The sequence below is a fragment of the Silurus aristotelis genome (assembly GCF_946808225.1).
Source record: "Silurus aristotelis genome assembly, chromosome: 9".
NCBI classification, from domain to species: Eukaryota; Metazoa; Chordata; class Actinopteri; order Siluriformes; family Siluridae; genus Silurus; species Silurus aristotelis.
The window spans coordinates 6906442-6932422 of record NC_139582.1 but is presented as its reverse complement, the minus strand read 5'-3'; the positions used below and the strand labels follow the sequence as shown (position 1 = coordinate 6932422).

Genomic DNA, 25981 nt, shown 5'->3' with positions numbered 1-25981 from the left:
CTACTCTGTGCCCTTTTACTTGAATGATTTTGGCACACATTTTACAATTATCCCAGTGTACAGTATGTGTTGTCTTTTAGGATACAAAAACAAAAACAAAAAATCAGCCAATAGAAGATTTTATGTATTATACGTTCTTCTGGTTTGCTTGCATGAATATATAGTGTGCACAAGATAACACATCTCTACAGCAACGTGACCCATGTGTTGCATTCCCAGTGTTTGAATCAGCACCTAGAGCACGTGCCACACGAAAGTGTGTGTGTGTGTGTGTGTGTGTGTGTGTCTGTGTGTGTGTGTGTGTGTGTGTGTGTGTGTGTGAGAGAGAGAGAGAGAGAGAGAGAGAGAGAGAGAGAGAGAGAGAGAGAGAGAGAGAGTTGCTAGAAAAGTGAATGATTTGTTTACTTTTTACTGTCATTCATTTGCTTCATTCACACCCTCTATTCTTACATCACTCTCTGTGGGCTGAGTGAAACTGATAAGGCCACAGCCCTTTAAACGGCCAGGTCAGCTGAAGGAGCATGAAGACCAGGTGAACTTGAGTAAAAAATAACTTTTCAGGTTTGTTGTAAAAACCAGTGTTTCATCTGTAGCCAGTGTTTTTGCAGTTACAACTATTTAGGCCAAAGTAAGAAAGTGTATCATGTTTGTAAAGTAGGAGTGGCCAAATATGTTTTTCTCTAGGTGTTCTGGTTTCATTCCACCTCCCAAAAACTTGCACCTGTAAGTGGTACTCTAACTTGCCCCTAGGTGTGTGTTGGAGAGCGGGTGCGCATAGGTGTCAAAGGATGGAATAGCCAGAATAGAATAGAATAGAATAGAATAGCCTTTATTTGTCACATATACATTACAGCACAGTGAAATGTTGTTCTTCGCATATCCCAGCTTGCTTGGAAGCTGGGGTCAGAGCGCAGGGTCGGCCATAGTACGGCGCCCCTGGAGCACACAGAGGGTTAAGGGCCTTGCTCAAGGGCCCAAGAGTGGCAGCTTGGCAATACCGGGGCTTGAACCCCCGACCTTCCGATCAGTAATCCAGCGCCTTAACCACCTTAATGATGTAGGTTCTGAATCCAGACTAAGATAAAGGTGAACATAGAAGAAAACTGAGCACATTTTCACAATACGCATTATAATGGGTGAAAGAGATCCACCAGAATCCACAAAAATAACATCATATTTGAAAAGTGTTTTGAAAGCCTTAACGATTTATTGACCCTCGTTTAAAGCAAAGGTTAAGATTTTTAAAGCACAGTGTTCTTCGACTTGGAGAAAGCAGCTCCTGAAAACCAATAACAGAAACACAGAAGTGCTCCACACAAGCGCATTCTCTGTACATTCTCATGTTAATGAACGTGATGTTTTATTGTCCTATGAGTTTCTTTCCACTCCCTCATCTAAAACCTGCTCCTGCCCCCATGAGAGTAAAGAAACTCCATCTGTTCTGTGACATTATTATAATATTGTAGAATAAAAATTATGTGCTTATATTTAGTTGAATTTTGCAACTGTTATTGAATACCTAAACAAGTACAATGAGGGAAAGTAAAACAATCTATCTTTGTAAAAATCAGCTACTTACGTTTAATGCACTTAAAAACTTTGATAAGTCAAAAATGTAGATCTTTTTTTTTTTAGTAGAGACTTGTGAGTATCAGACAGGACAAGACAATGCATCCTTGCAGTCATTATCCAATGTCATATTGCCCAGCATTAGTCTAAGCAGTCATATATTTTTGAGTGTGTGTGTGTGGTGTGTGTGTGTGGGCTAATTAGGCATCTTTAGATTGCCAATTCGGATTACAAGATAGTTTCCTGAATGGCTGAATGACTGTGTGTGAGAAGGTGTGTGCTTTAAGAATGGGTGGGGTTAAAAGGCAGGCCAGGCTGAACTTGGTCTTCCAGACCTTGGTCTTTTTCTACACTTAAACTCAGTAACCTGTGGCGGTGGCACCAGCAGCCAGGAACCTGTAGAACATGTTGAGTGTAGTCAAACTGCCTCCTGTCTTCAGTGTACACCAAGTACCTAAAGTAAGTCCTTTCATTTATCTATTTCCACTACAGTTCTTTCCTGAAAACGAACAAGATATTAGATTTCATTTTGGCGTAGAAATCTTTGAACATGGTATTAAATAATCTGCATGACCTTCAGTAGACAAATGCTATAGTGTATTTTTCCAAGCAGAACAAAATAAACCTCTGTTCAGATGTGAGTGATTGTTTAAACATAGCCCTGAGAATGGGGATGATTTCAGATACACTAAAATGTTCAACATTAACTCAGGGAAATCGCAGGTCACTGTAGCATGGGAATAAAAAAGGTGGGAGTTAAAATGTGTCTGGTCCAGGTCATAGGGTATACAGTTGTGCCCCTTCACATAGGAAATGGGGCTTCCATGGGTGTCCATGGGTCCTCAATAAATTTATGAAGTTTATAAGAAATACAAAGTTGTAACAATAATGAATTTACCTGGGCTTAAATTTTAAGCAATTTTTTTTTTTTTATCAGATTCGAACATTTTACCCTGTTAGGAAAATATACAAACAAAATAATTTCAAATTCAATGCATTAATTAAAATGAATTAAATGTAATCATTTAGAATATTATAATACAAATTAGACTGTAAAATGATTTCCTCGGCACACCACATTTACATGTTACAGTTAATCCTTTAGCTATACGCTTAATGGTTTTACATGCCAATTAAACCTACTATCATAATAAAGCACTCACTGAGAGATCTCTCAAGATCTGAGTGTGATAGTTTATAGCCTGTAATAATTGAAATTTCTGATTGAGTGCATATGTTGTGTCATATTTATTTGTCTGTGGCAGAAACGGTGATTGTGATAATGTGATAATAAAAAGATTAAAGTTTCGAGCCGGTATATCTTGGTGCTGTGTTTTATCTTGCTACAGAATAAACACAAACAACAGACAATTTTCTTTACAAAAGCATGTTATGAAGTGTTTCGTGTTTTTTTTTTTTTAACACAAAGGGATGTAAATAGAATGAATAGAATAATGACAAACTGTTCATTCAATTATCTTCAGTCAATCACTAACATGTATTTATGAAGCAGACGTTACTTTCCAAACTACAAATCAGCTTTTGCCTACAGATGATGGTTTTCTCCTGCTTTACTGTGGCATATTCTGTGGTTTGGTTTATTGTGTCAGTACTGATCAAGTTAGTGTGGTACTTCACCCATGAGAACAATGCAGCAGTGCCTTGGAGCCCAGGCCACTGTAACCACTCACAGTGGGTAGATTTGATGAGAAAGGTATGAACAATCAGGTGAAAACAGATGTTTATTATTATGCCCTTGTGGGTTTCATGAGGAGAATAATTCAGCACCAAACAATGGTGTTTGTCATGTATTTTAAATAGTGCACTTTTAATAATTAATAATTTAGCTTTACCTAAAGTGCTTATTTAATACATTAATTAAAAACATGTACAACATGTATTTAAAGTTGCCGTTGTTCACACATGAATCCATATAATTCATGGTATAGTTAAGGTTAGTTCTTGATTAGTATATGCCTTATCTCATTATTAGTTCATAATAAAGTAACATTTAGTTTACATGTTAGTAAATGCTTATATAACCACAATTTACTATCTTCCAATGGCTACCTAAAGCATGATCATGCGCTAAATCACAAATCAAACGTAGTGTCTTAACCTGGTTTCAGAATATGGCCATGAGCTCTTCAGCATTGTTCCCAGTCATTGGTTATAAATTCTATAGAACACCTTTGGAGTGTGTAAGATAGATGATGCGCAGCATGAACGTGCACCTGAAAAAATTCAGCAGAAATTGTGTGATGCAAACATGTCGACATGCACCAGAGCCTTAAAGTTTGTTTGTTAAAATGTTTCTAACATACTTTTGAATCCATTCCAAAAATCTATGTTTTGGGAATAAATGATTGTTTCACTTAGAATTAGTATGTTAGTGTTCCTAGAAAAGTGTTCAGTGAGACTGTATAGAAAAACATTAGAACTACAAATTTTCTATCTGACCAACTGCTTTAATGAAGAATTGTCTGTAAAATTAAATCCCATTACACATGTATTGGGTTTGCATATCAAACCTAAATATATATTTGAAACAAAAAAGGGTGTAAATATAAAATGTTCTGTGATGGTTGCTGTGATTTTAAGGGAAGCGTGTGTGCTTTGCAGGCTTTCCAGGAGGACTCTATTATTTCTGGGTATCGTCATCCTCGGAGTTCTGCTACCGACTGCATCCTTAGCCTGTTCCAGCTCACCAATGAGACTCTCAATGTTTGGACACACTTCTTACCTACCTGGTAAAAGGCTAAACACACACTCTCACACACACAAACACAAACACAAGAACATACAATCACACATGCAAACACATGCTCTCTTTACTAAATATACAATCCACCAAAGTATATAGTTTATTACCTTTTATAAACCAGACATTTATATTGCAACACATGCCTTTTAATTCCACAAAGTTAGAATCAGCACGAGTGACAGTTTGTCATGTTTGGTGACTAGTGTCTGAGTTTGAATTGATAGTGAATAGATAGTGAGTAGGATCTCATTTCTCCTGAGAGTTTCCAGAGAGTCTAAGCCCTCCTGGAGACATTGCACACTTCTCCTGTGTCTACTAATGGGCTCCTAGCATTACATTCCCCCAGGTCTTCCACCAGTAGTAAACATGTCATGAGTGCCAGCGGCTTCTATCACATCTCATCCTTCAGGGCTCTGGGAATAATAAAGCTTTAAAATGGCCCAGGCAGTTTTACTTTCCTGTTGTGTGCCAGGGTTTTGTGGTAGGAAGGCATTTTGGAATTATTGATTTCTTGGCCATTAGCATATATATATATATATATATATATATATATATATATATATATATATATATATATATATATATATATATATATATATATATATTGTTAATATATCTGATCTTGTATGGAGGTTTAGTATAAGCATATAGTGAAGCAAAAGCAGGGCAATACAGACCACAACTAAAAAATGATGCAATTTATTTATTTATTTATTTATTTATTTATTTATTTATTTATTTATTTATTTTATTGGTACAGACTTAGAAAAATAGTGAAAGGGCAAAAACAGGAGCAGGACTTTAGTATTTTTGCACTATGTAATACCACCACATTAATATTTCCTTTCCCTTGGTTTGTTCTTCTTGTTATATGGGACAGTACTAGTAATTGTTTGAGCAAATGATGCATTAGATTTAAAGTAGCAATTTGCAATTCTTAACCTTAAAAAGTCCAAGAAAACACGCCCTTAACTTGAAATTCATACTAGTTCATGTAAAATAGTTTTGTCTGTTTATGTAGTGCAATCAAATATACATGGCTGTACAGTATCAGAATTATGCTGTATATTTCAGTATAATATCAATTTCAACATACAGCGACACATTTTTTTAAAATCTATATATAAATAAATATATAAATCTTAGTTAGAACATTTGAATATCGTGTTAAAACAATAACTTGATTAATCATATATAATTATTGAACACTATTCTGTTTACTTCTTCATAATAATTACCTCTGCTTTAGAAACAAGTTAATTAAAATATGAAAACATTCTCAGTTCCAAGCATAGGAGTGTCTTGCTTGGAACTGAGAATGTTTTCATATTTTATTTTAACTTAAGATCACATCACCTGTTTACCTTGTATGTGCCATTTTTCACAATCATTACACAAAGCCCTCCATTTAAGAAATTAATATTTAAAAAAATTGTGCAGTAAAATAAAGTGAAAATGTGCATTTTTAGATACATACTCAGAAAATAAACATGTATTTATTGTCAGTGTTTACAAATACAATGGAACACTATTTGCTTCTAAATTGAAATAGCAAACTAAGCTACTTATATCACACAACATAATAGTTAGCTTGTTATCAAACCTACTAGATATTATTATTTAAAATAAGTTATAGTTAGCAAAATGCTAGTTGATTAGCTGTAAAGAAAAGTCTAAAGATGTTTACCAGTTTGATCAGATAGGTCTCTGTTTTTGCAGCTATCCAGACCAAGCTAGTCAAACTGGTACACCATCTTTAGTAGCTAGTAAGTGTTTGGAAACCGAACCAGTTTTTGAGTTACCCAAAGGCGCAATACAGACAGAATTATTTTAGGGTTTTTTTTGGTAGAAAATCTCAGGAAAGTAAAGTAGAAATCTAAACAAAAAAATGTGTTAATAATAAGATGGACGCTGGAAATGAAAGCAAAGGCATTCTACTTGTTTAATTAGCTCAGTGTTTTGGTAGGTGGTAGCTGGTCAAAACAACCTGGATCTTTCAGCATGTTGAGAGTTTTCTTCACCTACTAATTGTTGGTTGTTTATGCATTAATATTTGATTTATTTAGTATGTACTCTAATATTGCAGAGCTTGCTAGTGATAACAGTTTACACAATTTAGTAGCCTAGACTATTTTAGCTTAGTTTAAAAGATTATATTAGCCTGCTAGATAACCTGACTCATAGTTTAATAGAGTAATAGACCTGGGAATGATGGCAATCTCTTATAGAAGATGTTTTAGCTGTGTTATTTGTCTTCTACAGACTGTGATTTCAACAAATTTCATAAGATTATTATTAATCACGCTGTGGCTCTAATAAACCTCGTTTTGATGTATGCAGAATTACAGTAATGACACCTATTGATGGATATGACAGGCTGTGATGCAATTATATTGCATTTTTATCAGCTAGTCAATAGAAACAATTTGTGGAATTTCTGACACAGTCTATCTTTGGTCGCAAGACCATGACACTGGCTGTCTTTGAACCCCTCTTATAGTGCAATATAGGACTATCATTTAGGAACCATGACCAAGAAATCACTTTGATTGTTATACATTAGCCCTTAACCATCTGGAACAGTCCAAAATTGTACAATATTTATTGACATTAGTCAAAAACAGCCTACCTAATAACATTTTAGTGTACAGATTTGACAATGTTAGATGCAATGATATTTTGGTATTTATTTAATGATGTCTATCATTGCTTACAGAGGTTTTAATATAAACCACACTGTGTTTGTCTCACAAATTATTTCAAAGAAGCATAGAATAAATGCACATTTATTTGCAGTTTGTAATGAACAGAAAACTTTTAAATATAATTATTATGTTGCAGTTTAACTAGTAGTATGAAATATTAGTATCCAGTCTAACACAGAATACTACATATAATTAAATTGCTATTAATACACATCACAGTAAAAACTTTAATGGGAAAACATTAACTTTAATACATAAATTGTTCTGAAAAGTTTATTCAGCTGTACATCCAGCCCAGTCTTAATGCATTTCGTGATATAGTCAAGAAATGTAATCTATTGATTTGTGATCACAGACAAGAATTTCCCTCTTATTTCGTGTCACTGAGGACGACTTTCTATGTTATGTATTTTAATAGGAGGTATTTTTGGTGCCTCAGCTAAAGTTTTCTTTCTGCCACTGGATACCACAGATGCTGTACTGTTTTTTTTTTCCTTTGTTATTGATTTTTTAATCTTCAAGCACTATTACTCAACATTTAAGCAGGAGATTTTATTCTTGTTTTTATTGCTGTAAGCCTCTCGCTATTATAAACCATTGTCAGTGGTTCCTTCCAGTCAAAATACAGTAAACATATATTCTCCTGGTTAATTTAGGAGACTGCAATAATTAGAGACACACACATTTATTATAAGTATAACCCTAACCCTTAACCTACCCATAACTGTATATTTTCTGCCTTATTCTCTAATAGAAATGTAGATGGAATCAGACAGAGTTTCTAAGGTGCTAAGTGAAAAAAGAGGGAAATTCATGTCCATGAACACGAAACATTAGATTAAAGTTTGTGACGACATCAAGAAATGCGGTGAGACTGTGTTTATATATCGCATGTTTAATATGAAAAAGAAAGAGGAGGTAGCATATCCCAAGCATTATTTTTTATATATATTTACACTATTAATAGGACTTATTTTTTAGGTTCCTGTTGTAAGACAGAAACTTTACATATATGTACGTGATATTTCTTTCTTTTTTTTTATTTTTTTTATTTACAGCCATTCCTAAAATTCTGTTTTCACTTAGTTATTATAGGGGTATTAAGTTAAGATTAAAAACTAGATAAAATAGATTAAACTAGATTAAAACTAGATAAAATAGCAGAGGTCATTGAGCCACAGTTGTTAGAGAATTGCTGGACAATATCAAACATTCACAGGTTATTGAACATTTTTTTAATGGGTGACATGGATTTTGATTTAGGATTTTGTGTATATTCACAGCATCTGTCAGCCACTAACAGTATACTCATTTTTAATTTGCGGTGATTGTTTAACATTTGCCAGCTGATGCTGGTTAGCCATATTCACACCTGTACAAGTTAACCACAGCAGCCATGAGTCGCTTTTTGGAGTGACATCAACACCCCTTTTCAATTGACTGCCATGAGGACCAATCATGATGCTTAACGCCACCCTTTGATTTACATAAAATCAAACTGCAAGTTCTGGAAGATACATGGACTTTTTAAGAATACATTTATTTTTTATATATTTTTGTACTCAGTAATAAGGATGTGATTTTAAATGAAGCACAATGCTTCAAACAAAACACACTTAAGTAAAATTACAGATTTCAAAAAATAATTAAAAAAAGTAGAAGGACAAAATAATTGTTACTTTCTATCTATAATAATGATGGATAATATAATAATGTTATTATTATTATGGAGTATTATTTAAAACTAAATTAATACTGAGTCACCCAGACTAGCTACATAATTAAAATATAATAATACAAAACCATTAATACAAAAATGTATTATCGATAATGATATCAATATGCTGTATGTGTCTGTGTGTTGGGTCTGTAAGGTCAGTATTTACTTGCAAAAACACACTCTGTTAAAAAAAAAGAAAAGAAATGTGTAAATAACCTTCAGACACATGGCCACTTTCATGCCTGGATTCTTTCAATTCACCAGAAGTAGTTTAAAACAAATTATTCATTGACACATTGTCGTCAGGAGCGTTTGTTAAATGTAGACTTGCTCCAGGCTGATTGTGTTTGCCCTTCCAAACATTTCCCTTTCACAATGCTCTTCTCCCAGCCCTCTTGTGTAACTTCAGACTTTATAGACTTTACCTATAGCAACATGCAAACACAATCCTGTTCGTGCAATCATACAAGGCTGATTAGACAGCTCCGATTTCTGTGTGTGCTTGTGTCTTATAATAATCAATTCATCACTAACATGTCTAGGCATGTTAAAGTGTTTTATAAAACACAATCTCTTAATTGTTAAGCTTTTCTCTGGCTTTTTCTGTGGCAGATTATTAACACTGTATACTGTGCTAACTGATACGGAAACACTACCATGGTTTCTATATCGGCTCCATCACTTCTCTCATTCCTGTGATGATCTTAAGCATTGTCTCAGACATAATTTTCATCTTTCAATGTGTGACTAATGCAAAGCTGAATTTTTTTTCAGAGTTAAATATTATGGCAGTTGCTGCATGCTTGGGTTATTGTAAGGGATTATTTGTAACTGTTAAACCAGAGATGTGAAACATTATTTTGTTACAAACTACAAATAAAATCTCAAGAGCACAAAAACAGACAATCTACTTATAGCTCACTCAGGCAACAGTAAGAGTTTACATGAAATATTCACCCTGTGGTTGTGAGAACTATAATGAAATGTTTCCACTCTCACTGGTTGGGGATGACAGCATCACTCTCATCACCAGCCTATGTATAAGGAAGAATGTGGATTGTGCTTTCTTTTTAACATTCCCTTACACAATTGTACATACTTACACCTGGACTACATAAATGACTAAATTACTTATTAAGACAATACTATAATTTCACTCATGTAATTATTAAGTGATCTGTCACAAAAGGGTGCCATGTTTTGAGTAGTTTAAACCATGTTAGAAAATGAAAGCTGACATTCTGATCTATTGTCTTGTATCTATCTTTTAATTTCCAACTCATATGTCCTTAATGCTTAGCAAAAACAAAATTTGTATTTACGTTCCAATACTTTTGGAGTAACAAATTCTGTGTTTCTCTCTCTCTCTTTCTGTCTCTCTCTCTCTCTCTCTCTCTCTCTCTCTCTCTCTCTCTCTCTCTCTCTCTCTCTCTCTCTTTTCATCTTTCTCAGGTATTTTCTGTACACACTCTTGTCAGTGGTCTTTATGCAGGATGTGTGGACCGATGCATACACATGGCCGCTGCTGATCTTCTTGTTTTCCTGTTGCATGTACCCGCTGGCATCCAGCTGTGCTCACACATTCAGCACGATGTCCACACGTTCCCGCCATATCTGCTACTTCTTTGATTATGGAGCACTCAGTCTATATAGCTTGGGTATGGCTAAAGCATACAGACACTCATACTGACACATGAATGCGTGTACAGTACAATCACTGCCATGATAAAAAGTCAAGCTTTGGATTTCTTTTATAAAAGGAATGTCCTCTATGGTAAATACGAAATGTAAATTGTATGCCTTTAATAGTGAGTCTTTCTGTCTGTGTTTAGGTTCAGCTCTTGCCTACTCTGAATACGTTATGCCAGACACATGGGTGAACAGTACATTTCATATATATTATGTTCCTGTGGGGGTTTTCAACTCTGTGATTTCCACTGCCATGGCCTGTTACTCCAGGTAATAACAAGGACATCCGATATGATCAATGCTATGATATTTGACCTTAGTAAAAGTTATGAGTCTGTTTAATTTGTGACACTTGACTTGACTTGACATACAATTGAAAATCTGACATACCAAAGGAGGGAAATAAAAATAACATACTTTAAATTATCCAGATTCCTGACAACACAATACCAGTAACAAAAACACAGTTCACATAAATCAATAGTGGTTATTTTAAAATATACACTATATGGAAAAAAGTATTGGGAATGACTGGCTCATCCATATGTGGTTCTTTCAAACTTTTACCATATAGTTGGAGGTATACAACCATCTTTGGATGCAGTAGCGTTACATTTTCCTCTGATTTGAGCTAGGAGAGTCAATATGTCAGTGCCTTTGTACACAATGCAACCTCCATGAAGATATGGTTTACATAGACTGGAGTGAAAGATCTTGATTGGCCTGCTATAGAGATCAGTTCTATTGAACACCTTTGGGATGAATTGTAACACATACTGCACCCCAGGCCTCCTCACCCTACATCAGTACCTGACTTTACTAACACCCATGTGAGCACAAATCTCCTCAAACACACTCCAAAATCTAGTGGAACATCTTCCCAGAAGAGGTATTAGGTTATTATGACAGCAAATGGAGACTAAATGTGGAATGAAATGTTCAAAAAGCGCATACGAATCTTGTGTCCACAAACTTTTGTCCATACATAGTGTGTACAATAAACAATGTTAAAAAGAAGATTTATTGTGCCGCAAATTGGTTTTGCAGTGCAATGTGTAAGTACTACTAACCGCTTATAGCTAAATGCTTCTCTTACTTCCTTTCTTCTGCTAAGGCTTGGGTTCCCGCCACACTATAACACTGACACTAAGAACAGGTAAAAGCTTTATTTGGTTATTTTTGCTACTGTGTACATGACCTGTTAAGGAAAAATACACCCTGCATATTTAATCTTTAATTAGCATGATTGTTATAGGGTGTCCAAATAATATTTTGTATATATATATATATATATATATATATATATATATATATATATATATATATATATATATATATATATATATATATATATATATATAACATCAACATGTTACTCTATTTTCACTTTGATTAATGGTTTCTACACGACACACGATGCCATACAGCTGATTGAATATTTCACCTATATTCTGTATAATTTAGTCCTTAATCAATGTTTAAACAGATCAGCTTCTATAACTTTAGTTGTAATCATTGTTTCTGGCATCAGTGCTGCATTGCAATCTGAAACTGGCAATTGAACAAATGGTGCATTCTTTATTCTTCAAACAAGAATAATACAAATATACCATCAGTCATCCAAGAATCAGCTTATTACTAAGCACAAATATTATTGTTATTATTATTATTTTTTACTGTGCTTCAAGGTGGCCTTTTTTTCTTTAACGAACCTTTGCTTTCTTGGCTGTTCTCTATCATTTGGCTTATTTCATGCATGTACATAGTCTGCTTTCTAATCAACAATACAGATGAAGTGGTTTTAAGCAGTATTAAGCAGTGCTGACTGAATCCAACTTAAAGCTTAAATGAAAAGATTTTCCGGTTTAAATGACTGGTAAATTCACAGCAAAACATTTTTAATGAATCAATGTTGTCTGTTCAGTTTTCGTAACGCACCCTTTTGTCAGATTCCAATTGTCTTTAAACCACACCTTTAAATTTCTCTTTATCTGATGCCCAGGTTTGCAGAATGCAAGAGACCAAGATTTGGCAAGGTTCTGCGTATTTTAGCCTTCTCCTACCCCTACCTGTTTGACAACATTCCTCTCTTCTATAGGGTGAGTCTCTAACCGTATGCACACCCACAAATAAAATACAACAATAACGCTCTGGAATGTTCTTAGTTTTCTCATTAAATATGCATACAGGAAAAAAGAGTAATCTAAGAGAGCAGAGAGAAAAAACAAGCTGTTGCATATGTCTGCCAAGAGATACAGAATGATAAAGGCAAAATTAGACTGTTGTGAAAGATTTATGCATTCCTGGCATGGGTTCAACTAAAAGATACCAAAAGGAGCATTTTTACTATATGCATGATGGCCTGGAAGTTAAACTTCACTTTAATTCTCATTTATTCGTTTGTCACTATCATGATGTGAACAAATATGGATGCGGTTAAGACATCAGGAAGAAATCAGGCCTTTTTGTGTGAGTGTTGAAGCATAGCCTATAAGCAATTGTTGGCAAAATAAGGTCACGCCGGTGTTAGGTTTATATCCTAGTTTACACAACACACAATAATAATATATATTATTATAATATATACATATTTGATTGTAATATATGAATAATAGGAATAGCAATATTCTACTTATATGTTTTTCCAAATAAATCTCAATAATGTGAGTAATCTGTATCTACAGGCCAAACATTCAGCAATATATCTGTCAATAATAATCGATGTATGGGAGTTAAAGTACAAAGAAGAGAGCAAATGACATACCGTTATCCTCCTTGTCTGTTATTGTCTTATGATGCAGCATGAGTGGCAAAAAATGCAAATGGATTGTTTCAAATGTCTTGTAGAAAGCATATAATAGCCTTAGTGGTTAAGGTGTTGGACTTCTGACTGGAAGGTTGCAAGTTCAAATCCCAGCACCACCAAGCTGCCGCTTCTGGGCCCTTGAGCAAGATCCGTAGTTATTTATTTGTAAGTTTCTCTGGATAAGGGTGCCAAATGCTGTTAATGTTTTAAAATAGCTTGGTCTTGTAACTCCAGTAGCATTGTTTGCATTGTTTGCATGTTTGTGTATGCATGATGAAGCATACATTGTGAAGCCTTAGTTCCGCTTGCTGATAATAGATTTGCAAGTGGTCCTACATGTTTTTGAAGTTTAGTTTTTCAGGAGCTCATGCAGACATCAGGTGTAAAATAGCGCCACTGCTTTTAAAGCTGATGAGGCAGATTTGGAGAAACCATCATGATTATAATACTTTGTTCAGTAGCCTATTGCCGAGTAAATGTGGAAAAGGAAAAGTGGGTGTTTTCTTTGATAATAAAACTATCCCAAAATAAAAGGCTGAATACACAGAATAATTTGAAAGAACTGAATTATGAACCAAACAAATCATGGTCTTCTTTATTTAGCTCTGAATGTGTACACAATACCAACTGTTTACTAAACCATTTCTGAATCAGACCTTCAGTTTGCAAATCAAACAGCAGCATTTGATAGCAATACAAACCTGTGTTCATTTTCTTTCTTTATCTAGATCTTTCTGTGTGAGGGAGAAGGCTGCACTGCAAATGAAGCAAACTCTCTCCATGTTTATCACATATTCCTGGCTTTCCTCACAGGCTTTCTGTTTGCCACACATCTGCCCGAAAGGCTGGCACCTGGACGTTTCGACCTAATAGGTAAGCTGTGATTGGTCACTCCCAAACCTGCTCTGCGTGTTTGCACAACCGTCCAGCAGCAGGGTGGGTAGCATGTGTGTGCTGTTTAATGCAAAATGGTATGAAGTCAGGAAATATTTTTAAAGTAAGAAAGTTTAAAGGATCAAACCTTTATTCTCTACCTTATATTGTAACACAAGTATATATAAGATATAGAAATGCATACTAACATGAGTTAGTATTGTGAGTTAGTATACATGAGTCATAACCATGAATTAAAATAATTAAAATTAAGTGAAGACTTGATGTGGAATGGAAACTCATTGCAGAGCCTAGGTCCAGCAACTGGGAACATTCAGTCAACCTTTGTTTTTAAATGTGTCCTCTAAGCTGTATGAGACGGGGAGCCAAGATACAGACTTTGAGGCCCCAGGGTGGAGCTTTCAAATAAAGTTATTGAAAACTTTTCTGCTGATCGGACACTTAATATACAAAACATTACAGATTGTTACATTACATAATATGGGAAACGTAAAAAAAATTTTTTTTTAAAACATGCTGTTCCTTGTTGGATAAAACAGCAGTCAAACTAAATGTGAATATATTTCACTTTCCCAGAAAAAGTAAAAAAAAAAAAAAAAAAAAGCTCAAAAGTGTAAATAAACGCGTAGTGTGAAACACGAGTATATTTGTTTATTTACGTGAGCTTGTGAAGCACAGCCTTTCGATTCAATGCAAAACAGAAAGGTTGATCTGTTCCATTGGTTGATAAAAATAAAGAGGAACTGTGCGATTAGGAGGTAAGTGGCAGTCACACCAGACTTTAACAGACATAAGCTTTAAAAAATAAATAATAATTATAAAAAAAAACACATACTGTACTGTATTCACCAACATCCAGTACATTAGGATACATTAGAAGAGACATAACATGTCAGTGTGTAGAGTGTTTTAAAACGCACAACAGAATCCTATAATGACCTTAGCTTTGAATCAATGCCTTTTAAAAGGTGACTAGATTAAGCATATTTTCAGTCTCAGCTCATTAGGTACAAATGAACCCAACAATCAGTCATATGACTGCCAATGCCTCATTACGCAAAATGTGCCAGTTTAGAAAAGATCTATACACAGTATACATCTATAGGTTTGCTGTCATTATGCTGCTGCAAACATCAAAGTCAAGGTCATGAGTCACTAAAAACTCCTTCTCATTTTCTCCCTTTCCTTCTCCTTTACAGGCCACAGCCACCAGCTGTTCCACGTGTGTGGGGTCATTGCCACACACTTTCAAATGCAGGCCATACAGATGGACATGGCTGTGAGACGGCCATGGCTGCGTGTTCATGCTCCTGAAATTACATTTAGAGGGACTCAGGGAGCAACTATGCTGTCCATTGTTATTAGTCTGGGCATAATCTGCTTCTTCAGTTATCCTCTTTTTTACAGTCCTGTTCGAGGAAAAGCAACCAGAAAAAGGTCCAGTGCAGCAACGAAGAACTGAAGCCACAAACTCAAGCTCTCTGAGTCCCCACTGGAAGTTTGGAACTGATATAATGGAGGGTTATGTCAAAAAACGTTTGTCAACGGTTATATTAAAAAAAAAAATAAATAAAAAAAAAGCATAGAGCATAAGAAAATGCACAATGGCTTTGAGCCTTTTCGGAAAAGTGAAGGAATAATCTAAGATTTTCAACCTAATCTTAATTACCGGTGCAAGCCTGAGCAAGAATTGGGACTTTTGTTCAGTCTGAGAAAAAAAAACCAATAGTAGGAAAGAATCTTTTATCTGTCACATATAAAGTACATTACAGCACAGTTAAATTCTTTCTTCACGTATTCCAGCCTGCAAGGAGGCTGGGGACAGAGCACAGGGTCAGCCATGATACAGCTCCTCTCGAGCAGAGAGGGTTAAATGTCTTCCTCAAGGGCCAGCTGTTTCAGCATAGAGGTGCTAGGGCATAAACTCACCATATTACTCAAATTATATACCCATATTACTCAAATACACCAGATTACTTAAAATCTTGCTTATAACAGAAGTCTAGAGCCAGTTGCTTTTAATATAACACACTGCTTTCCTACACAAAATATTTATATATGTATTGGTGAGCATAGAAATGCCTCCGTTTCCATCTGATTAGATCAGATACAGGAACAGGAAAGACTCCTCACTATATTTATGAAAAGAGCTTCTGTCTGAGTCTGAACTTTACATTCTTACATTATTTTACATTTACATTTACATTACATAGGCCCATATTTTACATGTTTATCTGCTCTTAGACTTTTATTATAAGAGGAGGTTATTTGCAGTAAAGTGTTTTGTAATTGCACATGAACTACAGTTGTATTAGCATGAGATTAGGTTGAAAACATTGGAGTATTTCTTTCATCAGGTAGTATTAAAAGTAATTTATTTGAATGATGCAAATTGTGTGTATATTTATATATGTATTTTCACAGGTGTATTTCTGACGCTGGTTATCATCTCAGGCCTCACACTTTTTGTGAGCTATACGTAGAAAGTCAGGAGGTAGACATCACATACAGTGTATATATCTTTTATGTAAAAGGCTTTTTTATGTGTATTTAATGATGGTAGACTATTTGTAATGTTAATGCCTTTATAATAAAAAATGTCACATAAGTTTTATAATGGCAGAAAAAAATTTTTATTGCTGGGATTGCTATTCTGGGATGATTGGATTGCTGGTCTGGGATGCTACGCACAATATGCACATAAGCACACATAAACTAAAAGATTTGAGAGGTGAATAACCCACACAGACACTGGGGAATATGCTACTCTACAGTTTAGGGTCACGCCTGGAACCCTGTGGAATGATACATGACTAGGTGTTCTTTGCTGACATCTAGAGGCTGGTTTGCAGTACATACTACATTTGAAATTATTTCCCATTGATTTTATATTCTGTATTTTTGCCGGTCAAGTCCCTTATTAGACAAGTCCTTTGAAAGTCCTCTCAAATATTTTTTCTATATAGAGTGCTCTATTTAAATTAAATACAAAAAATTACAAAGCATCTATATATACAAAATACATTTTGTATTTATTAGTTATTCAGAAAGGATGAGCAGCGTTAGGAAAACTGGAATTGTGTTTACAGGTAAAACCGTTTGAGCTTTAGATAAAAACAAATTTAAAGGGTGACTTCAGACACCAAATACCGACAGAGGCTAAGGAGTCACCCACCTTAGCTTTTTTTCCCAGTGAAATTAATGAATGGAGAAGGGTGAGTGCAAGCTGTCTGTGCAATTCTGTCTCTAGTTTAGACCATGTTTTGTTATATAGCTTGGTTGTAGCTGGACAATACAAATAAAGCTCAATTAAAAATCCAATTTAAGTGAATGAGAGAAAGAGTGATGGAAAAAATTGAGTGTAACAGGAGAAAGGATGAATATTTCAAATTCTGAATACACGTCATCAAACTTCATCAGACTAAATATGTTAAAGGTGGTTGGTTTTCTTTGAAAAACTGTAGGAGAAACATGCAGAAAAGCAGATGTACTACTACTACTACTACTACTACTACTACTACTACTACTAATAATAATAATAATAATAATAATAATAATAATAATAAGGCAGGTGGGGTAAGGGGTAAACTTATTATGTTAAATGAACAGTAAAGCATTATACCTATCGGTCTCTATTTTTTAAAATAATAATAATAATAATAATAATAATAATAATAATAATTATTATTATTATTATTATAATGCTTTACTGATCATGTAACATGATTGTATTGGGTTCTGTCCTCTAGGGGGCGTTGATGATAACAGTTTCTTTGAAAAAATGTCATTATGTGGCAGCGCGTAGCGTGATATTCCTAACGAGTCCTAACACGTTTCACGTGTTTTGATAGATTCATGTCGCGTCTCCACACCGTCTCGTCATTGGTCCTTCTGTCCACGTGTCAGTTCACCGGTGATCTGTGTTTCCCTGTTGATTAGTGTGTGTGTATAAATACCACTTTGTTTGATTGTCGTGTCGCGAAGTAACTCGTCTATTAGTGACGTTTATTTATTTATTTATTTATTTATTATATTATATTATATTAATTAATTAATAAATAAATATATATATTTTTTTTAACGAGCGGCCACGTTTCCACGTGTATCGCCGTTTATTAAATGAAAGCTCTTTCTTGCACTTGCAACTGCTCTCACATAGAGTTAAAGACATAAAGTATAAAACACATAGACGCCTCATTAGTCGCTTCGGTTCGTTACTGTGATACGCCAACATGCCCGCCATCTTGGTCCAGGAAAGAGATCCATGTAAACAGCTAAATGCAGCTAAACTGAGGATCTGCAGATTTCTGGACCAAAATAAAACTATCAACTGATATCAGTGGTTTATTATGTACATGGGGAACAAAAAATATTAATTTACATAAAATGTTGATAGTTTGACTAGTTAGAAAATGATATGTTAAGAAATTGCAAAAGCTTACACGTGTCATATATATTTTTGGCTTTTTTTATATTCTTGTTTCAATATTGTGGAGACGACCCTATCATTAAATTTCCAAAAAATAAAATAAAGTCTTGTCACTAAGGAAAAGCCTTTTCTGTGTTCACCCTCACCATTTTAACTTTTCTCATGCTTCAGGTCAGAACATTCCTTGTTCCATTTGAAATACTGGGAAAAAAATGTCAATTTTATAATAGCGTCTATGTGTTATATGTCTATGTAAAAACTTATATAAGTGACAGATTACTGTGCCGGAAAAGGGATGAATAATTGGAACCCAAATCAGATGAGGATCTCAGGCTAATGAATCTTAGGCTAATGTGGCTAATGTTCATGTTTTCCAAGCTCTCCTGCACGGATCACCAGTGGGCGGAGCTTCTCCTAAACCAAGGTAATGTGGAGATCAAGGGAAGCCCCTCCAGTCATGCTCAGTTCAAAAGCCCATGGTGAGGCCCCTCAAACTGTTGTACGCTTTGTTTTTGTTTTATCTTTTACATGCCTTTGTTTTGGTTCGGTGTCTCACATGTCTTGTTTTAATTCATTATTGTCTTCACACCGTCTGTTAATTGGTCCTTATGTTCACGTGTCAGTTCACAGGTGTTCTGTGTTAACGTTTTTATTAGTTAGTATCTGTCTGCTTAATTTGATAAGCAGACAGATAATCTGAATCATTAGGCAAAGTTTCAGATTATTTGTCTTCTTATCAAATTAAAGATCTTGCCCACACCGTCTGTTCTCGCTTATATACGTATATACATGACACACATATACACTGATATTGTTTCTCTCCCCTGGACTCCACCACCTGACATTTAAAACTGGATTTGTAGTGAAAAGCCAGAAATAATTTTAGAAATTGATAATAAAGTACTTCTTGTGCTGTAATGTTTATAATTTTAGCTAGCTCATTTGCAGTATTTGGTTTACTGTTACTATGTTCAGATATGTTTCTCCTCTCATCCTGCAGAAATTTATCCACGAAGACACAAACTAATGGTTCTGGGATATTTTCTATTGGGAAAAAGGGACTAAATGGAAACTCAAGCCATGTTTGTGTGTGTGTGTGTGTGTGTGTGTGTGTGTGTGTGTGTGTGTGTGTGTTATGGATTCCAATTAATTCATTAAGTTCGTAATTTTCTCTCTATATCTGTTTGTACTTTCTCTCACTAACAGCAGGAGGAACCGCAGAAACCGTCTCTGCTCACTTAGAGAAATCAGCGTACGTGATCATTAGAAACTGGGCATTGGTCAGTTCCTCAAAATGGACAGTTTGACATGTATCTGGTCGTTAAATAAGTACGCTGTAAATAAAGTAAATGTGTCTGCTTCATCATGAACTCAACATTGTTTTTTGATTTGTATTTTCATGTATTTTCTCTCCTTTATTAACTCAGATATGATAACAGGTAGATACTTATTAGCTGGTTGTGAGATTAAGTGATACAACATATCTATCATATTGAAAGTGGTTAAATTAACGACCTGCTTTAACTGCAATTTTAATTCCATACAACAAGACAAACATATTGAGCATTCTTTATACCTCTATATTTATGAATATACCAGTGGCAGGCCGTGTTTTTGGTACCTGGGCCTTCAGTGAGGACTTAACCGACTTAATCCACCTCGTAATACCACCATTATCACGTTGCAATTATAAAAACCATCAATACTATACAAAAACTTAATATAACAACGCCTGCCATTACAGAGAGAGAGGCATTTAGCATATGAAGGGTGAATAATATTTTACTAAAGCAATAAACCCAGTTAAGACTCCAAACCTCTACACTACAACCGCAACTGTGCACCAACATCATCTGGAGCAGTTCAGAATCAATATTTGTCTAAAAACATGACAAAAACATTTAAATGAACCTATTCACCAGAGATGCAGACTCATAATTTGCACCGCTCCTCAGAGGCTGGAAGCCAGTGGTACCGCTCTCACTGGTCTGGAAGTGGTGAACAAACCCCTTTCCCGCGCTGAGACAAGCTAGCTAGCTTCGGGGTTGGGCGACCTCCTCACGATGTTTAGCTTTTTTTTGGAAAATGTATTTTTTTAAGTATGTCCGAGACCAAATCAATTTCTCTTCCACCGTAGGCAAAAAAAAAGTCTAACTCAGATGTTTTGCCAGTCGAACTTGGCTGTAACAGTTTCCCTCTGACCAACCAATCAGTGGACGGAAAAATGCTGACGCTACTCTGGGCCAGCAAGCTGCCCTGTGAGGCGAATATGAAATCTGATTGGTTTAGAAAACAGAGCTATTTATTAAGGAGACTATGGTAAAAAAAAAAAACACCATCAGAACAGACTTTGAAGGCCCTGGGCAGATTAGATTGACATGACAGCACATAGGGGCTAAATTCTGATTGGACAAAAAAAATCTAACATACACGTACTGGAAGCAGTGCAGCCAAGAGAAACGCTACGAAATGAAGAGAATAAATTGTTGGGAATAAATTAATAAAATTTTATGGAACAAATATTAGAATTTCGGTTGTAAATGTAGGCCAGTGCTTCTGATATTGTTTAGGCCAGCAGAGAAAGCTTTGCTGGCCCTGACCACCTACCACTGTAATATACATCATGTAATAATAATACAGTGTACATGTATTATTACATCATATATAAATCCTATATTCTTGCTAAATTTTCAGCAGTCTTGCTGTTTTTCATTATGCTAATTGGTAGTCAATTACTAAACAGATTGACTAGAAATATAGAAAATACGTCTGGGTCATGATTCAATGCAAAGATCACATTGGGCCAAATTAGCATGCTTACAGAAATATTTATTCTGTGTGCTTTTTCCAGGCCATGTTTAAACTTATACAGAGCTGATCGCCCGATATATATACCTCCTCCAACAGGTGAGTAATACTGACACACACTCACGCACACATTCTGCTGTCATGTATTATTCTTCTTCTTCTTTCGGCTGCTCCCATTAGGGGTCGCCACAGCGGATCATCCGTCTCCATACCACCCTGTCCTCTATATCTGCCTCTTTTACACCAACTACCTGCATGTCTTCCCTCACCACATCCATGAACCTCCTCCTTGGCCTTCCTCTTTTCCTCCTACCTGGTGGCTCCATCTTCAGCATTTTTCTACCAATATAATTCATGTCCCTTCTCTGCACATGTCCAAACCATCTCAATCTCGCCTCCCTCACCTTGTCACCAAAACATCCTACATGTGCTGTCCCTCTAATAAACTCATTTCTAATCTTGTCCATCCTCGTCACTCCCAACGAAAACCTCAACATCTTCAGCTCTGCTACCTCCAGGTCCACCTCCTGTTTTTTACTCAATGCCACTGTCTCTAATCCATACAACATCGCAGGTCTCACCACAGTCCTATAAACTTTCCCTTTCATTCTTGCAGATACTCTTCTATCACAAATCACTCCTGTCACTCTTCTCCACCCACTCCACCCTGCCTGCACTCTTTTCTTTACTTCCCTAACACACTCTCCATTACTTTGCACTGTTGACCCCAGGTACCTGAACTCCTCCACCTTCTCCACCTCTTCTCCCTGCAACCGCATCACTCCACTGCCCTCCCTCTCATTCACACACATGTACTCTGTCTTACTCCTACTGACTTTCATTCCCCTTCTCTCCAGCGCATATCTCCACCTTTTCAGGCTCTTCTCAACCTGCTCTCTACTCTCACCACAAATCACAATATCATCTGCAAACATCATAGTCCAGGGAGACTCCTGTCTGACCTCGTCCGTCAACCTGTCCATCACCACTGCAAACAGGAAAGGGCTCAGGGCCGATCCTTGATGCAGTCCAACCTTCACCCTGAACCAGTCTGTCGTACCTACTGCACACTTTACTGCCGTCACACTGTCCTCATACATGTCCTGCACCACCCTCACATACTTCTCTGACACACCTGACTTCCTCATACAATACCACAACTCCTCTCTCGGCACCCTGTCGTACGCTTTCTCTAAATCCACAAATACACAATGCAGCTCCTTCTGTCCTTCTCTATACTTCTCCATCAACATCCTCAAAGCAAATAAGGCATCTGTGGTGCTCTTCCTCGGCATGAAACCATACTGTTGCTCACAGATGGTCACCTCTTCTCTCAGCCTGGCTTCCACTACTCTTTCCCATAACTTCATGGTGTGACTGATCAACTTAATTCCCCTGTAGTTACTGCAGGTCTGCACATCTCCCTTATGCTTAAAGATCGGTACCAGCACACTCCTTCTCCATTCCTCAGGCATCCTCTCCCCTTCCAGAATCCTTTTAAACAATCTGGTTAAAAACTCCACTGCCATCTCTCCTAAACATCTCCACGCTTCTACCGGTATGTCATCTGGTCCAACCGACTTTCCATTCTTCATCCTCTTAATCGCTGCTCTCACTTCCTCCTTACTAATCCTATCTACATCCTGCTTCACCAACTCCACATCCTCCAACCTTCTCTCTCTCAGATTTTCCTCATTCATCAGCTGCTCAAAATACTCCCTCCATCTTCTCAACACACTCTCCTCACTAGTCAACACATTTCCCTCTCCATCCTTTATTGCTCTAACTTGCAGTACATCCTTCCCAGCTCGGTCCCTCTGCTTGGCCAATCGGTATAAATCCTTTTCTCCTTCCTTAGTGTCCAACCTCTTATACAGTTCCTCATATGCCTTTTCCTTGGCTTTCGCCACATCCCTTTTAACCTGCTGCCGCATCTCCTTGTACTCCTGCCTACTCTTCTCATCACTCTGTCGATCCCACTTCTGTTTTGCCAATCTCTTTCCCCTAATGCTCTCCTGCACTTCCTCATTCCACCACCACGTCTCCTTGTCTTGCTTTCTATTTCCAGATGTCACACCAAGTACTTTTCTAGCTGCCTCCCTCATCACTCCTGCAGTAGTTGCCCAATCATCCGGCACCTCTTCACCACCACCAAGCCCCTGTCTGACCTCTTCCCTGAACCTCACACTACACTCTTCCTCCTTCAGTTTCCACCATCTTATTCTTGTTTCAAACCTTACTTTCCTCCTCTTCTTCTTCGCCTCCAAAACCATCCTACAGACCACCATCCGATGCTGTCTAGCTACACTGTCCCCCGCCAACACCTTACAGTCTCCAATCTCCTTCAGGCTGCATCTCCTACACAGAAGATAATCCACCTGTGTGCACCTTCCTCCACTCTTATACGTCACCCTATGATCCTCCTTCTTCTTAAAATACGTGTTCACCACTGCCATTTCCATCCTTTTAGCAAAATCTACCACCATCTGCCCTTCCACATTCCTCTCCTTAAAACCATACCTACCCATCACCTCCTCATCACCTCTGTTCCCTTCACCTACATGCCCATTAAAGTCTGCCCCAATCACCAATCGTTCTTTCCTAGGTACACCATATACCACTTCATCTAATTCACTCCAGAATCTTTCTTTCTCCTCCATCTCACAGCCAACTTGTGGAGCATAGGCACTGATGACATTTATCATCATCCCTTCAACTTCCACCTTCACGATCATCACCCTATCAGAAACTCTCTTCACCTCCACTACACTCTTACTGTACGCTTCCTTCAGAATCACCCCTACACCATTTCTCTTTCCATCCACACCATGATAAAACAGTTTAAACCCACCTCCAATGTTCCTGGCCTTACTCCCTTTCCACTTGGTCTCCTGAACACACAACACATCTACCTTTCTCCTCTCCATCATATCAGCTATCTCTCTCCCTTTACCCGTCATAGTACCAACATTTAAAGTACCAACCCGAACCTCTACTCTCCTACACTGCTCCTTTTCCTGCCGTCTCTGTAGACGCCTTCCTCCTCTCCTTCTCCTCCTTCTCCTCCTTCGGCCAACAGTAGCCCAATTTCCACCGGTACCCTGTCGGCTAACGATACCTGTGGCGGTCGTTGTTAACCCGGGCCTCGACCGATCCGGTATGAAATTCTCATTTGTGATCCGCATATTTGATTTGGCACATGTTTTACGCTGGATGCCCTTCCTAACGCAACCCTCCCCATTTACCCGGGCTTTGGACCGGCACTAAGAGTACACTGGCTTGTGCCCCCCTAATGGCTGGGTTGCTGTCATGTATTATTGATATGTGTAAAAATAATGTTTTTGTTACTTGTTTAGAGGGTCCCTCTCATCCAGGCCGTAACATCACATGGTTGATGTCCAAGAATTCTTCTTCTTCTTCTTCTTTCGGCTGCTCCCATTCGGGGTCGCCACAGCGGATCATCCGTCTCCATACCACCCTGTCCTCTATATCTGCCTCTTTTACACCAACTACCTGCATGTCTTCCCTCACCACATCCATGAACCTCCTCCTTGGCCTTCCTCTTTTCCTCCTACCTGGTGGCTCCATCTTCAGCATTTTTCTACCAATATAATTCATGTCCCTTCTCTGCACATGTCCGAACCATCTCAATCTCACCTTGTCACCAAAACATCCTACATGTGCTGTCCCTCTAATAAACTCATTTCTAATCTTGTCCATCCTCGTCACTCCCAACGAAAACCTCAACATCTTCAGCTCTGCTACCTCCAGCTCCACCTCCTGTCTTTTACTCAATGCCACTGTCTCTAATCCATACAACATCGCAGGTCTCACCACAGTCCTATAAACTTTCCCTTTCATTTTTGCAGATACTCTTCTATCACAAATCACTCCTGTCACTCTTCTCCACCCACTCCACCCTGCCTGCACTCTTTTCTTTACTTCCCTAACACACTCTCCATTACTTTGCACTGTTGACCCCAGGTACCTGAACTCCTCCACCTTCTCCACCTCTTCTCCCTGCAACCGCATCACTCCACTGCCCTCCCTCTCATTCACACACATGTACTCTGTCTTACTCCTACTGACTTTCATTCCCCTTCTCTCCAGCGCATATCTCCACCTCTCCAGGCTCTTCTCAACCTGCTCTCTACTCTCACCACACATCACAATATCATCTGCAAACATCATAGTCCAGGGAGACTCCTGTCTGACCTCGTCCGTCAACCTGTCCATCACCACTGCAAACAGGAAAGGGCTCAGGGCCGATCCTTGATGCAGTCCAACCTTCACCCTGAACCAGTCTGTCGTACCTACTGCACACTTTACTGCCATCACACTGTCCTCATACATGTCCTGCACCACCCTCACATACTTCTCTGACACACCTGACTTCCTCATACAATACCACAACTCCTCTCTCGGCACCCTGTCGTACGCTTTCTCTAAATCCACAAATACACAATGCAGCTCCTTCTGTCCTTCTCTATACTTCTCCATCAACATCCTTAAAGCAAATAAGGCATCTGTGGTGCTCTTCCTCGGCATGAAACCATACTGTTGCTCACAGATGGTCACCTCTTCTCTCAACCTGGCT

The 25981-nt window shown here is 37.2% G+C and overlaps 1 protein-coding gene across 2 annotated transcripts; it reads left to right on the top strand.

The window, feature by feature from the left end:
* Positions 1 to 1894: 1894 nt before the first annotated feature.
* On the top strand, positions 1895 to 16749 carry paqr5b (progestin and adipoQ receptor family member Vb). 2 transcript variants are annotated; one of them, XM_083550049.1, is made up of 8 exons: positions 1895 to 2028; positions 4192 to 4319; positions 10211 to 10416; positions 10591 to 10717; positions 11562 to 11603; positions 12450 to 12546; positions 13982 to 14126; positions 15347 to 16749. In XM_083550049.1, exons 1-8 carry the CDS (start codon positions 1975 to 1977, stop codon positions 15607 to 15609), a joined length of 1062 nt encoding a protein of 353 aa, XP_083406175.1. In that variant the 5' UTR covers positions 1895 to 1974; the 3' UTR covers positions 15610 to 16749. The 2 variants fall into 2 exon arrangements, with proteins under 2 accessions (XP_083406175.1, XP_083406176.1); XM_083550050.1 differs by lacking the exon at positions 11562 to 11603.
* Positions 16750 to 25981: the final 9232 nt, after the last annotated feature.